A 15601-nucleotide genomic window follows, 5' to 3' on the forward strand; every position below is an offset into this window, starting at 1 on the left:
CCCTTTTGGCTGAACATTTCAGTGCCCCCTCCCACTCTGCCAAGGACATGCAAATCCTGCGCCGCCTTCACCACCAAATTCTAGCCACCTGACACCTGGAGGAAGAACACCTCATCTTCTGCCTTGGGACCCTCCAACCACACGGGATCAATGTTGATTTCACCTGTTTCCTCATCTCCCCTCCCACCATCTTATCCCAGATCCAATTTTCCAACCTGGCACCATCCTCTTGAACTGTCGTGCTTGTCCATCTTCCTTCCCACCTGTCTGATTCACCCTTCACTCCAGCCTATCACCATCACCCCCACCTTCATCTACCTATCACATTCCCAGCTACCTTGCCCCCAGCTCCATCCCCCTCCCGTTTATTTCACAGTTCCCATGCAGCATCCCCCCACATGCCTGATGAAGAGCTTATGCTTGAAACGTCAACGCTCCTGCTCCTCAGATGCTGCCTGACTGGCTATGCTTTTCCAGGGCCACACTTTTTGACTCTGATCTCCAATATCTGCAGTCCTCACTTTGCCCCCTTGTTTTGGCGTCATTTGTATGCTTGATTGACGGCAGAGCAGTGAATGTGATCTATATGGACTTCAGTAAGGTGTCATCAAAGTTCCTTATGGTAGACTGGTTAGCAAAGTTAGATTGTATGGAATACGGGGAGAACTAGCCATTTGGATACAGAGCTGGCTCAAAGGTAGAAAGAGAGTGGATAGTTGTTTTTCAAGACTGGAGGCCCATGAGCAATGGTATGCCATAAGGATCAGTGCTGGGTCTACTATTTTTTGTCGTTTATATAAAGGTATTGATGTGAACATAAGAGGTATAGTTAATAAGTTAGCAGATGACACCAAAAGTGCGCGGGCAGTACGGTGGCTCAGTGGTTAGCACTGCTGCCTCACAGTGCCAGGGATCCGGGTTTGATTCCAGCCTCTGGCGACTGTCTTTGTGGAGTTTGCACATTCTCCCTATGTCTGCGTGGGTTTCCTCCAGGTACTTTGGTTTCCTCCCACAGTCCAAAGCTGTGCAGGTTAGGTGCACTAGTCAGGGGTAAATATAGGGTAATAGAATAGGGGAATGGGTCTGGGTGGGTTACTCTTGGAGGGTCGGTGTAGACTTGTTGGGCCAAAGGTCCTGTTTCTACACTAGGGATTCTATTCTAAAATTGGAGATGCAGTGAACTGTAAGGTTACCTTATGGTACCACAGGATCTTGATCAGATGGGCCAAGGGTTGGCAGTTGAAACTTAATTTAGATAAATGTGAGGTGCTGCATTTTGGAAAGGCAAATCAGGGCACGACTTATGTACTTAATTATAAGGTCCTGGGAATGTTGCTGAACAAATGTAATTTAGAGTGAAGGTTCATGGTTCCTTGAAAGTGGAGTCCCAGTTAGACAGGATAGTGAAGATGATGTTTGGTACCCTTGCCTTTATTGGTCAGTGCATTGAATATAGGGGCTGTGAGGTCATGTTGCAGCTGTACAGGACATTGGTTAGACCACTTTTGAAATACTGCTATCAGAAGGATATTGTGAAACTTGAAGGGGTTCAGAAAAGATTTAAAACAAGGTTGCCAGGATTGGAGCTATAGGGAGAGGCTGAATAGACTGGGGCTGTTTTCCCTGGAGCGTGTGAGGCTGTGGGGTGACCTAAAAAAGGTTTACAAAGTCATGAGGTGCATGGACAGGTAATTAGGCAAGGTCTTTTTTCCCAGGGTAAGGGAGTCTAAAACTAGAGGGTTTAGGTTTAAGGTGAGAGGGGAAAGATTTAAAATGGATCAGTGGGGCACCTTTTTCACGCAGAGGGTGGTGTGTGTATGAAATGAGCTGCCAGGGGAAATGGTGGAGGCTTATACAATTACTACATTTTAAAGTGATAGATACATGTATATGGAGGGTTGAGAGGGATATAGGCCAAATGCTGGCAAATGTGATAACATTACTTTACTTTAGGATAGTTGGTTGGCATGGATGAGTTGGACTGAAGGGTCTGTTTCCTTGTTGTACAGCTCTGTGACTCTTATCTAGTACTGCATCAATGTAAAAGCAAAATACTGAGGATGTTTGCAATCTGAAATGAAAAGGGAAAATGCCGGAAAAACTCCAAGTTTAGCAGCATCTGTGGAAAAGAAACTTGTGTAATGCCATGAAGTCTGAAGACTCCTATTTGGAAATGTTTGCATTTAGGCTGCAGGTTTGGTCTTTCTTTCAGCAGTGCTCATTTGCTTCTGTCTTTGCTTCCCTTGTGAATTTCAACTGAGGTCATGGGCTCCATCTCATGGCTGCAGGTTGTCACTGCAAGTACCGACTAATATTTGTCATTAGATGGTCACTCTAACTGTGCTGTGGAATCATACATTTTTATACTTTTTAAATTTAGTATATTAGAAGTTATTTTATGTAGGAAGTATATGAATTTAGCAATTGATACTGTGTTTCAACTAACAGGATACAGGTATAATGGTTTAATATTTTTCTCTGGTAAAAAGATCCCGGAACCAAACTCCAGTTTTAATGTTGATTTTAATCAAATTGGTGCTTTATTTAACACTTTTTCATGTAAAGTTGTGATTTTCAGGAAAGCAACCTCTATCTTAAGTGAGAACAACCTGTTCATAAAAATAAATGTAAATTGTGTGCAAAAAGTGTAAGAAGGGAATATTAAGTGAAGGGCAGCACCAGAGACCTGAGTTCGATTCCTGCCTCAGGTGACTGTTTGTGTGGAGTTTGTACATTTTCCCTATGTCTGTGTGGGTTTCCTCTGGGTGCTCCGTTTTCCTCCCACAATCCAGAGCTGTGCAGATTAGGTGAATTGGCCATGCTAAATTGCCCATTGTGTCAGGTGCATTAGTCAGGGGTGAATAGGGTAGGGGAATAGGTCTGGGTGGGTTACTCTTCAGAAGGTGGACTTGTTGGGCTAAAATAGTAGGGAACCTAATCTAGTCTCATTTAATTTAAATTTTCCTGATATCTACAGTCAGTGATTCTGAAGTTGTGTACAATAGAAGAGACAATTTTGTCCTAATGAAACCATGTTATTCTGAAAATAGAGGGTGATGAAACTGATGATACATTTAGTTACAAATATGTCTAACAGTGAGGCAGAAAAGCATATATGTGATCATAATTCAGGACGTTAATATGATAGTTGATTGAAACCAGCTTTGTCTGATGAGTGAGGAAGTACAGTAAAAACTGACTGAAAGAGGGAGAACTTGATGCAGATTTGTATTTAAAACGTATGGTTTCAGCATGCAATATGATTGTAATATTGGTAAAGTGTACATTGTTTGTGATTACCATGTTGGCTATAATGTTCGATTGTTGTTCATTGTCAGTACATCTGTGATGCTTTTTATATGGAGTCATCTTCTTAAACATAAAGGAATAGAATATTTAAGGGTGACATTGGTCCTAACGGCAGGATGGATAAACGCCACCTTGATTGCTAGTGAGAACCCCCAATCCGATATGAGAAATTAGGTTTAACTGTCCTGTCAGTGCTCAGGTGCCATGAGAAGATGGTCTCCCCGCTCCAAATGCTGCCATTCAGTCAAATTCAAATTTTTATCTGGCAACCTCATCATACGTGGCATATCCCTCCGAACCATCTTGATTAAATTCTGCCCAAAATGTGCATTAAGAAACCTAGTTGATTTCTCTTGTGTTTACTTGCGGAGTTATGCTAGCATGGTTGAGCACAGTGTTGTGAATGTTGGATCAACATTATTTGTAACCATTTCACTGCTGCAAAGTAGAGTATAACATTTTTGTCTGTTTACATATTCTTTAAAACAGATGCAGAGCCTTCAGAGTGGCACAGATGCCATAGCACGGCTGGACCAGCTGGAGGCAGACTATTACGACTTGCAGCTTCAGTTGTATGAGGTGCAGTTTGAGATTCTGAAATGTGAGGAGCTGCTATTAACAGCACAACTTGAAAGCATTAAGAGGCTCATTGCAGGTGTGGTGGAAAATGACTTGAACTAGGTTGTGTAGTATAAATAAAATGATTTAAATAGTTGGGACCATCTTATTGGTTCTCATAATGCTGCTACTGCCTTTTCAAATAATTAAATTAACTGAGTTCACATGTTGGAAGACATATTTCTTGAGTGCATGGATTTGTTTTCCATAAATCCCACACTACTAAATTGCTCGTTATAGTTGCTTTGCTATGTAGAAAATACTTACCCTTGTTGGAGAGAACAAACAAGAGAGCTATTAGCACAGCTCTCTTGTCTATCTCACAAATGCTAGCATTAGCAAAGGCATAGGATAATATATCAAACTTTTCTCCCCTTATGTCTATCTTGCTTTTAAGAAAAGTGCAAAGCAGAGGTTTTCCGACCTTGAAAATTAATTTTGTTTGTGGGAGTGAACATAACAATGAGGATGAAACATGTAAAATGGCATTTTTATTTTAAAGTTTTATTTGGTTGAAATTTGATTCATAAAATGATAAATGTTCTCTTTTAAGAGAGTCACAATTGTTGACTTACATTTTAATAAATGATATAGTTCAATATAATTGGAATAAATGATCTAACATAGTCATTATACTTGATGTCCGTTGATATTTTCAAAATATTTGAAAAATTATGCATATGATAAGCTAGAGATGCCAATCTAATATAGATTTTCCTTCAAAATTAATAGAGTCACATTTGTATGAAGTGTATCTAAAATGAATTGGAGGTTTGATTGAGAAAATGGGCTCTGGAAATGGTTTTACAGTTTGGCATGAGAATATAGTTTGCAGGCCAAGTTAAGAGTTCAGAAAGAATATTCCTACTAGTGTTCTTCATAATGCACCTTTGGTAATTATACTTCAAGGGTCTTTAACTCAGCAAACCAAACTTAGCACCACCTTTTCAAGAATAACTAGGGCTAGGTTATAAATGTTAGCAAAACCAGTCGCACCCAGATTCTATTAATAAATATTGTTTTGATGTCAGTGAATAAAGGGTCAACAATCAATCCACTGAGGACTCCAAGGGTAGCAAGAAAAAAACATTTCTAGAGATACCCTGGCTATGACAAACTAGGTAACAGAGTTGAAGCATGCAACTACTGGCATTGGTGAGGAATGGTTGCTTGACTGTGTCAAATTAGGGAGAGGGTTTAAGAAGGTCAAGAAGAATAGTGCACCATGCTCAGTCACACAACATAATTATTTGTGAATTTGACTAAGGCCATTTTAGTACTATGGCAGGGTTGAAAAGCCTAATTTTGTGATTTTAAGCATGAGCTACAGCAATGTTGCACATGAATTTTGAAGGTGACAAGATGTTCAAGGATTTTACAGTGTGAAGGGAAGTTGGAGATTTGACAGAAGCATGTAAAGAAAGAGAGCTTGAGAGTAGGTTCTTGAGGAAGGGTTGACAAAGGTGACTTTGAAATAGAGGGAGATAGTATCTTTATCAGAGGAAAACTAAAGCTCTTGTATTCCTAATCCAGTTTGAGAGTAAATAATTTGTGATGACACCTATTGGCATTCATTGCAGAAAAACGAGAGGAAGTTGTTTACTATGATACTTATGAAAGCATGGAAGCCATGCAAGCAACAGAGGATATGACTGCATCAGTGATCCCACAGAAAATGGAACTGTTGAAGCTTCAGCAGAAGGTTCGGCAACTGGAGGCTCGGCGCAGTCGCACTTCAGCCAAGAAGGCCTACCTCAGAAACAAGAAGGTGAATATACCAATTGCAGCAGTGCTGGCTTAGTTTCATTGCAAATTGAATTTGATATTTTAATACTGTGCAAGTTTTAATTTTTTTTATTGAAAGTGATTCTAAAAGGCAAAATTGAGTGTATATTACTCTGATGCCTGAATTGCAAAAAAAGTTGGCTGTTAAGTTGGTTACTTCTGGTGTTATTCATAGGGCATGTACTGACTGCAGAGATGCTAACATGTGCCTGACATGTATACTAGAAGCAAGTCAAGTGGTGAATTTTCACATCAAACGCACGTCTAACACTAATAACCGAAAGGATTGTGGATGCTGTTAATCAGAAAGAAAAACAGAAGTTGCTGGAAAAGCTCTTCAGGTCTGGCAGCATCTGTGAAGAGAAATGCGAGTTAATGTTTTGGGTCCGATGACCCTTCCTCATAACTGATGGTAGCTAGGAAAATGTTGTTTTATATGCAGAAGATAGAGTTGGTGGGAGGGGAGTAAAAGGGGGAGATAGAGATTAGAACAATTCGACAGACAAAGAAATGAATAACTGATCTGGCTAGGAGAGTGAATAGCTGTCAATGGAGACTGTTAGTAGCTAACAATAGGTAGTATGTAATGGCAGGCTATGTGATAAGGCCTGGTGTGTGGAGTTTGGGGGCGAGGTAATGGGAGAATTCATGCCCTAAATTATTGAGCTCGATATTGAGTCCAAGGGTCTGCAGGGTCCCCAAGTGGAAAATGAGGTGATGTTCTTTCAGCTTGCGCTGAGCTTTGCTGGAGCACTGTAGCAAGCCTGAGACTGAAATGTTGGCCCAGTACAGTCTGGTATGTTAAAATGGCGGGCAACTGGAAACTCAGGGTAAGTTTTGTGGGCAGAGCATAGGTGTTCTGTGAAGCAGTCACCTATTCTATGCTTCGTTTCCCCAATGTTGAGGGGACATTGTGAGCGGTGAATATAGTAGACTAGATTGTGTGAAGTGCAGGTAAAATGCTGCTTCACCTGGAAATGTACGTTTGGTGCTTTGGATACTGAGGAGGAAGGAGGTAAATGGGCAGGTGTTACATCTTCGGTGAATGCAGGGTAAGGTGGTGTTGGGATTTTTGGGGGTGTGGCGGAAGTATGGGAGAACAGTCGTACCTGGTTGAGAACCCTGTTGTCAGTGGTGCTGGGGAATCATTGGTTGAGGAAGGAGGTGGACATTTTGGAGTGTCCCTTGTTGAAATTGGCCTCATTGGAACATATGCAACGGAGATGGAGGAACTGGGAGAATGGAATGGAATCTTTACAGGAAGCAGGGCGTGAGGATGTATCATCCAGGTAGCTGTGGGGGTCAGTGGATTTATAGTGCATATTTGTGGCCAGTCTATCCCCAGAAATAGAAACAGATATCGAGGAAGAGGAGGGAGAAGTCAGAGATGGACCAGGTGAAAGTGAAGGCGGGATGGCAATTGGAAGTGAAATTGATGAATTTTTCCAATTCTGGCTAAGAGAGGGAAGCAGCACTGATGTTATCATAGATATGTCTGAGAAAGAGTTTTGGGTGAGGTTGGAATACGACTGAAACAAGGAATGTTCCGCATACCCCATTAAGCAGCAAGCATAATTGTGGCCCAAGCGCAAACCAATGACCCTTCCTCTGACCTGAAGAAAATGAAAGGAGTGAAAAGACAAGTTGTTAAGGATGAAGACGAGCTCGGCCAAGCAGAGGAGGGTGGTCGTAGTTGGGATGGTTCAGGCCTTTGCTCCAGGAAGAAGCGGAAAGCCACGAGACCATCCTGATGGGGGATGGATGTGTAAAAGGATTGTACATCTCTGGTAAGGAGAACGTGGTTGGAACCTGCAAACTGCAAATTCTGAAACTGGCAAAGCATCAGGGGAATCACGGACATAAGTGGGCAGGGACTGGATTGGGGAGAAAAGTCCAAGTCAAAGTAGGAAGAATTGAGTTGTGTGGGCCTGGGGCAGGCAGTCTTGTTTGTGGATTTTATCCACTCCTTTATCGGTTCAACTGTTCTTCTCTCTCTTTTTTTGGGCTCTATCCCCACCTATCATTTACTCCTTACCCCCTTCCCCATCCCATCTTCTGCACACAAACCAACATTTTCCTAGCTACCATCAGTTCTGAGGAAGGGTCACCAGACCCGAAATGCAACTGTCATTTCTCTTCACAGTTGCTGGAAAACCTGCTGTGCTTTTCCAGAAACTTCTGGTTTTGATCCACTTCTAACACTTATTTAGCAGAAGCTGACATTTGGTCTCTGCAGGTGCAGTTAACAATCTCCTTTCAAAATCACTCCTGACTGAATTTGTCCTCCACTGCATGAGTAGCTCTGCCTCCTGCTGTTAAAAGTTTCAGATGAAGTACTCTTGAGTTTCTTTTGCTGGTGCAGATATAGTGGTAGATCTATGCTCATTATTATCGGAGAAATTAAGCAATCGTTTTGGGTTTTTAAGAGAATGCTGTTAGATCTTGACAAGGAAGTCCCAGGAGTTGGCAGGCCAGACAGGAGAAAAGCATTTTCTGAAATGGAGGCTGTTACGCCATACCTTTTGAGTTGCAGCATGACTTGAAAAATAAGTGCCAGTTGTTGTCTTGGACAGCCATGTGCAAAGCGAAGAGCAGGAGGAATAGTTTCAATAAAACCCTACACACAAAAGTTTTTTAGGAAGCAGCTCTCTTGCCTGCAGCATGGAGCAGTGTGTGAGGCTCCTGTATTTCACCATGGGGTGACTGAACTGTGCCACTTCTTTCTAACCTGTAGCCTCCCAATAGGATGTCGACAGTGCTGCCAATGGCTTTAAAGGTCATTATCACTCTAACTTTCTGTCAGTGAGAGCAGACAAAATTAGTAACATACAGCAGTGTGCCATTTGTCACTGAAATCAAGAAAGTGAGAGAGGCCTTATACCAAAGAAACCAGTGTCTTTCAAAGAAAATTCTGAGGAGAATGCATGTGGCTTTGCTAAGCTAACAGGATTCCTAGTGGTATAGGTTGCAATCAACTAGGCTGCATCGGCCTCACTGTGCATATAAAACAACTTTTAGTAAGACAGTAAAATCTGGCATTCTGAAAATCGGTATATTTTCCATAAAGAAGAGACATGCTGGAAAATGGTAGATATTAGATTTGAGCTATCAGCTTTCATCTCTGGAACATGGGTTTAAATGTCTCTATCCCAGACAGATGGGCAAAACTCTTCTTTCCTTAATGACCTTTAAAGGTAATTTATCCAACTAGATCAGGTAGTTTAAGTCCTGAAGAAGTCATACCAAGCTCAAAATGTTAACTCTGTTTCTCTCTACACAGATGCTGTCAGGTCTCTTGATTTTCTCCAGTATATTATTTGAGTTTGAATCAGGCAGTCTCAATCCGGGTCTTAGCGAGCCCAGACCCACAGGTACAATGTAGCCCAAACAGCCTCGTGTAGTCATACTCCAGGAACCATACCTTACAGATAACAACGCCATTATTGTCTCTTGATATGTCTTATCACACTGGCAGTTCAGACCCATCAGAGTTGGTGACTCGTTGCTATACTACTACTCTGTGTTGTACACCACTTGGAAGAAGCACTGAGGGTGGCAAGGAATCAGCATGTGTGCTGGTTGGAGTTATTTAATATCAATCATGAAAAGCGGTTTTGCTGTACCACTACCAACCAAGCTGGTGAAGTCCTAAGGGACATAGTTGCTGGACTGGGTCAGCAGCTTATGGGTGAAGGGACCAACAAAGATGGCAAAGCACAATTTCATCCTCACCATCTGCCTGCTATAGAAGCATCTGTCCCCAGCTAACAATGAGTGTGACCATCACAGAGTCCTTGTAGTTACAAAATCTCATCTTCGCACTAAGGATACTCTCTGTCATGTTGTGTGATAATACCACTATGTTAAATAAGAGTGATTTCAAACAGATCTAACAACTGAAGGCTGGGCATCTATGTGATACCATAGCAACAAAGTTGTACTTGATCCACAACCTCCTGGCCCAGCATAGCATCCATTCTGCCGTTTCCATTAGGCCAAGGGATCAACCTTGGTTCAGTAAAAGAGTGCAGGAAGCTATGCCAGGAGCAGCACCGGACAAGTTTAGAAATGAGGGGGTTATCCTGGTGAATTTATAACAAACACCAGATTACTTGTGTGCCTCATAGCATGAACTGCAAGTGATAGAGCTAAGCAATTCCACAATCAACAAATCAGCTGTAAGCCACATCAGAGAATCATAGAATTATTATGGTGCAAAAAGAGGCCATTCAGCCTTTTGGGTCTTCACTGGCTGTCTGAGCATTTAACCTTAGTGCCACTCTCCTGCCCTTTCCCCCATATCCTGAACATTATTTTTATTTAATTAATCATCCAATGTCCCTTGAGTGCCTGAATTATACCTGCCTACTTTACACTTCGAGGCAATGCATGCCTTATCCTGAGTACTCACGTTTTCTAAAAGCTTTATTGCTGTGCCCTTTGTTTCTCAATCCCCTATTTATTGACAGCCCCCTCTGTCTGTCCCACTATCTTTCAATGCATGTACACATTCAGTTTTTTTCTGCTCCTGCACACCCTTTAGAAAAATATCCTCTGTTTTATACTGTCTCTTCATGTTCTGTAGGCTAATACATCTTTGCATCACCTTGCAGTTCTCTGCATTGAAACTCACTTCCACCTATCCACCCACTTCACCAGCTTGTCTGTCATTCTGAAATTCTACACTGTCATCCTCACAGTTTATAAGTCTTCCAAATTTTGTCATCTGTAAACTTTGAAATTGTCCTCTGCACACTAAAATCTAGATCATTAATATACAGCAAGGGTCTCAATACAGACCTCTGGGGAACTCCTCTTAAAAACTTCCTTCCATCCCAAAAATACCCTTAGATGTCATTCTTTAGTTCCAAACTGTTATGAAGCTGAAGGCATGTACTGTACCTCTAAGAGAGATTGAAGATTGGCAAGCACCTTCACATGACTGACTAGCAGGCACAGCGTGTACTGGAGAAGTGAAAGATGTATCCTTTGGCTGTAACCTAGATACCTCAATTGTTTTCACAGCAGTTCAAATTTAACCAGTCAGTTAAAATTATGCCCCAAGATACTAAAACCCAATCAAATTTGAATTTTACTATTTTGACAATGTCGAACCAATGAGATGATCTGTTGTTTGGGGTGTAAAAAGCAGGGATTTTGGACAGATAGCCAGAACGGGCACCATCTGCTATTTGAAAGACTGCTATTCACCACACACTCTATCAAAGGTACCTTTTAGTATGAAACATGTTTGCAGCTGAAAACCGAAGCCAATTCAGGGTGATCTACGAAGAGAGGAAGATTGACACCAGAGATGACGGCTACTGTCTGGATTTGAAAATTGAGTTGCTGTAAATTTAATAGGGGCTTTATTGGATCACTATTTTTGTTGTACAGTAGGAGGTGGATAACAAACCTTTGAGAGAAGGGAGGCTTAGAGCTATAAATAGTTGTTTAATGTTCACTTTAGAATTAAAGAATAAAATTGATTTTATTTTGTTAAATAGAGGCATTTGGGTAGTTCTCTGTCACTCATACTTTAATGAGGCAAGGTGAGCTTTTCTGTGTGCTTGGTTTCATTAGCAGAAGGGTTTACCACAGTGTCATAATATAACCATCAGCAAATTTTGTTTCCACATTTCTCCTCTGCCTTTTTATTCCATGATCTATAATATTCCTCACATGCTTTTTGTGTGGCACTCTTATCAAATGCCTTTTGGAAGTCCAGGTACACCACATCAACTTTTCCCTCGTCAGGCTTCTGGGTTATCTTTCCAAAAAACAAAATGACTAATTAGATTTTCCCTTAAAAATCCACACTGACTCTTGTAAATAAACTCACATTTTTCCACATGACAATTATTTTTTTCTTGAATAATTGCTTCTAGATGTTTCCCAAAACTGAATGGTGGTAAATAGTTCAGCAACTCTTTGGAGGAGGCTCCACAAATATCCCTAACCTCAATGAAGGGGGAAGCCCAGCACATTCGTGCAATAAACTTTTGTAACCATTTTGAGCCAGAAGAGCCCAATGAGTGATCCATCTTGGCGTAATTCTCACAACAGAGGCCAGTCTTCAGCCAATTTGATTCACTCCATATGATATCAAGAAATGGCTGAAGCCACTTGATATTGCAATTGCTATGGGCCTTGACAGCATTCTAGCAATAGTATCAAAGATTTGTGATCCTGAGCTTGTTGCAGCTAATATAGCTACAACACTGGCATATACCTGCCAATGTGGAAAATTGTGCAGGTATCGCCTAGGCACACAACAGGACAAATCCAATCTGGCCAATTACTGCCCCATCGATCCACTCTTGATCATTAATAAACTATGGGAAGGTATCATTGGTAGTTCCTTGAGGCAACACTTGCTTTAGCAACCTGCTTACTGGCACTCAGTTTCGGTTCTGCTGGGGCCGTTCAGCTCCTGACCTAATAATAGCCTTGTTTCAAATATTGACAAAAGGGGTGTATTCCATAGATGACATGAGAGGCCACATCTGACCGAGTGTGCTACCAAGGTGCTCCAGCAAAATTCAAGTATCTGGGAATTAGGGGGCTAAATCCCCACTCGGTGTTATATCTAGCCCAAGAGTATCTGATTATGGTTATTAGAGGTTAGTCATTCCCATTGCAGGACATAGCTACAGAAGTTCCACAGGGTGTTGTCCTAGGCGCAGACCTCTTCAGCTACTTCATGAATGATCTTCCATTATAAGGTTAGGAGTGAGTGAGTGTGCATGCTGATGATTGCCTAGTGTTCAGTGCCATTCGCAACTCCTCAGGCACTGAAACAGTTCATGATAAAAGACCTGGACAATAACCCAACTTGGGCTGGTGAGTGGCAAGTAATACTTATGCCATTCGTGTGCTAGAGAATGATTATCTACAAGAAAGAATTTAATCATTACCCCATAACATTTAATAGTATTACCATCACTGATTTCCCCAACTGTGAACATCCTGGGCATTGCTGTTGAACAGATACTGAATTGTACAATTCATATAAACACTGTAGCAACAAAAGCAGTCAGAGACTAGGAATCCTCCATTTGAAAAGCAAGTCAGAAGTATGATGGAATACTCCCCACTTACCTGGATGAGTGCAGCTCTTGCAACACTCACGAAGCTTGGTACCATCCAGTCTGCTTGATTGGCACCACATCCTCAGTCTTTTACTCTCTTTACCTTTGACACAGTAGCAGCAGTGTGTACCAACTGCAAGAGGTGCTGTTGAAATTCACCAAGGCCCCTTAAAAGCAACTTCCAAACATGCAGCCACCAAAATACAGAAGGACTTGGCAGCAACTAGATGGGGACACCACAGCATGCAAGTTCTCCACCGAGGCGCACTCAATCATTACTTCAATGTCAATGGATCAGATTGCTGGAAGTCCCTCCCTGATGTCATTGTGAGAATATCTACAAGTGGACTGCAATAGTTCAAGAAGGCTACTCACTAGCACTTTCTCAAATGTAACTAGGAATAGACAATAAATGTTGGCCCAGTCAATGAAGCCCACATGCCTTGAATGAAAACAAAAGTTATTATTGCAAAGTTACTGGCGGAATCCTCTGCATTTGCATGGGCAACAAACGCAGCTTGAATTTCTAGCTTCTTGAAATCAATCTAGTTTAAAAGGTTATAACTAAGAATTCTCAAAAGATCTAAGGTGTGCACCCAGTAATTAAGAAGAAATTTGGAGTGCTATATATAAATATTAAAGTGCAGATAGATTTTAGATTCCTTTCTCAGATTGATCGACTTCAATTGAATTATACTGTAACATACGAGAGACAGATATAAATTTAGAGTTTGTATATAATACTGACAAAATTCTGAATTTGTATATAGTACTGATTGGAATTTTGTGCATGGGAAGAGAAAGCTTTAGCATTATAAATGATTTTCTGTTTTCTATGAAAAGGTTTAGGAAATGTACCGTGCAGACATTTAACTGCATCATGTTGTTGACAATTAATTATGTAAATTAACAACAACAAATCTGAACATTCACATCAAGGAACTTGCAGCTCAATAATAGTTGCATGTACTAGTCTGAGGCTAGTAGGTACTTAAAGTGCTGTGTGGATAACTGAGCCAAGTTGCGACATGAATTCAGCTTTTTAACCAAGTAAGTCACGTCAGGCGTACATTCACTGGTATTCTATGTGGTGTTTGAAATTATTTTGTTATTGAAAGCCAACTAGCACTTAACTCATTGCCAACACAAAACAGTTTAAAAATAAAGCTTAGAACATATCTGATCAAACCTGGAAACTATTTAAAGTTTGCATGGCAGTGTGTGAATGTAGTGAAACAAATGCAAAGCAAAAGTGATTCATCACTGCTTCCTCGAGATGCTCATTCCTGAGTGATAAAACAAGGTTTTCCCTGATATGAAGCCGAAATATTTTGCAGTGACAAACTGGTCTGTAAAGTACAAGTTCCAAGCAACTTAAAGGGCAATTTACTTGAGAAAATTTTAGCCAAATATCTTTTTTTACAAGAAGTTTCCACTAAGAATATAAATAATCAGTTTCTCATGCTCAAGGACAGAATCAATCTGATTATATTATTACGAAGACAACGTCTTTGTTTCAGTCATTAAACATTGGAAAATGATTAGACTTTACATACCCTGTGATAGCTAATTAGACTTGTAATCTAAAGTGTGTGATACGACCAGATGCCAGATGAACTGCAATTTGTTATGCCCACTTTACTGTCCACTTTGTAAACCTTTCCAGATGTGAAACCTCAAACTTCAATCACCCAGGTGGGGAAGGATGAACTAGCTCCTCTCTTTATTTACCTTGCTTGGTCTTAACAAAATTAGCTTTTAAAAACTGGATCCCTCCCTTGTGGATATATTTTTCCCAGATTTTAAAAGGAGCAAATTTAACCAGGTTTTCTGGAATCAATAAAAGAATCAAGGTTGATAATTACTAAGTTTGAAACGATTTTGTGATTAAAAAGGATCAGTCTCTGGACGGTTCATGAAGAGCTTATAGTTGAATGTTGCAGTGCATGCAGTGGAGATAACCAGTTGAGGTTCTGCAGTTCTGATTCTGAGTAAATTCCAGAATTCTGGGTTAAACTGAGCTCTTTTATTGTCCTATTTCTTGTTGTCCAGTTTGCTAGTTGGTATCTAGGGCGGCACGGTGGCACAGTGGTTAGCACTGCTGCCTCACAGCGCCAGAGACCTGGGTTCAATTCCCACCTCAGGCAACTGTCTGTGTGGAGTTTGCACATTCTCCCCGTGTCTGCGTGGGTTTCCTCCAGGTGCTCCAGTTTCCTCCCACAGTCTAAAAATGTGCAGGTTAGGTGAATTGGCCATGCTAAATTGCTCATAGTGTTAGGTGAAGGGGTAAATGTAGGGGAATGGGTATGGGTGGGTTGCTTTTCAGAGGGTTGGTGTGGACTTGTTGAGCTGAAGGACTTGTTTCCACACTATAAGTAATCTAATCTAAAAAAAATCTATTTTTCTGTTTCACGTGTGTGGCTTAGAGAGGTAGTTCTTCAACTATGACTTTCAGAGCATGCGAATGCTCAAACCTAGGATAGCAGACTCCAGTGGAATTGAAGCTGGCTTTTTAAACCCTTGTCCTCATGTATCCTTCTAAAGGAGCACCACAAACTATGTCGACAGTTGAGACAGTCTGTTAGGCAAAGAGTTTGGCTTGTAGTTGAGCAGGGGTCATCAGCCCCTTGTAACCTTTGTAGTCACACGAAATCACAATCCAGTCTACTTTCTCTTGCCTCTTTCTCCCTTTGAAGTTGTTTGACATTCACTTTGGATCTTCAGTTGTGACATTCCATGGGTCTCCCTATCCAGACACTTCATTTATAAGAAGCTGTTTTTGGCAATGTCAGCTTTCT

At 41.0% G+C, this 15601-nt stretch overlaps 1 protein-coding gene across 1 annotated transcript in view; it reads left to right on the top strand.

Moving 5' to 3' along the window:
- jmy (junction mediating and regulatory protein, p53 cofactor) overlaps positions 1-15601 on the top strand; it is a 121405-nt gene that overhangs the window by 72042 nt on the left and 33762 nt on the right. The window contains exons 5-6 of the mRNA XM_043706859.2: positions 3799-3964; positions 5508-5695. Of these exons, the coding sequence (XP_043562794.2) occupies positions 3799-3964; positions 5508-5695 (354 nt within the window). The remainder of the gene's footprint in view (positions 1-3798; positions 3965-5507; positions 5696-15601) is intronic.

The sequence above is a fragment of the Chiloscyllium plagiosum genome, unplaced genomic scaffold, assembly GCF_037043375.1.
Source record: "Chiloscyllium plagiosum isolate Xiang-an unplaced genomic scaffold, Cpla_swu_hap1 HiC_scaffold_2, whole genome shotgun sequence".
NCBI lineage: Eukaryota > Metazoa > Chordata > Chondrichthyes > Orectolobiformes > Hemiscylliidae > Chiloscyllium > Chiloscyllium plagiosum.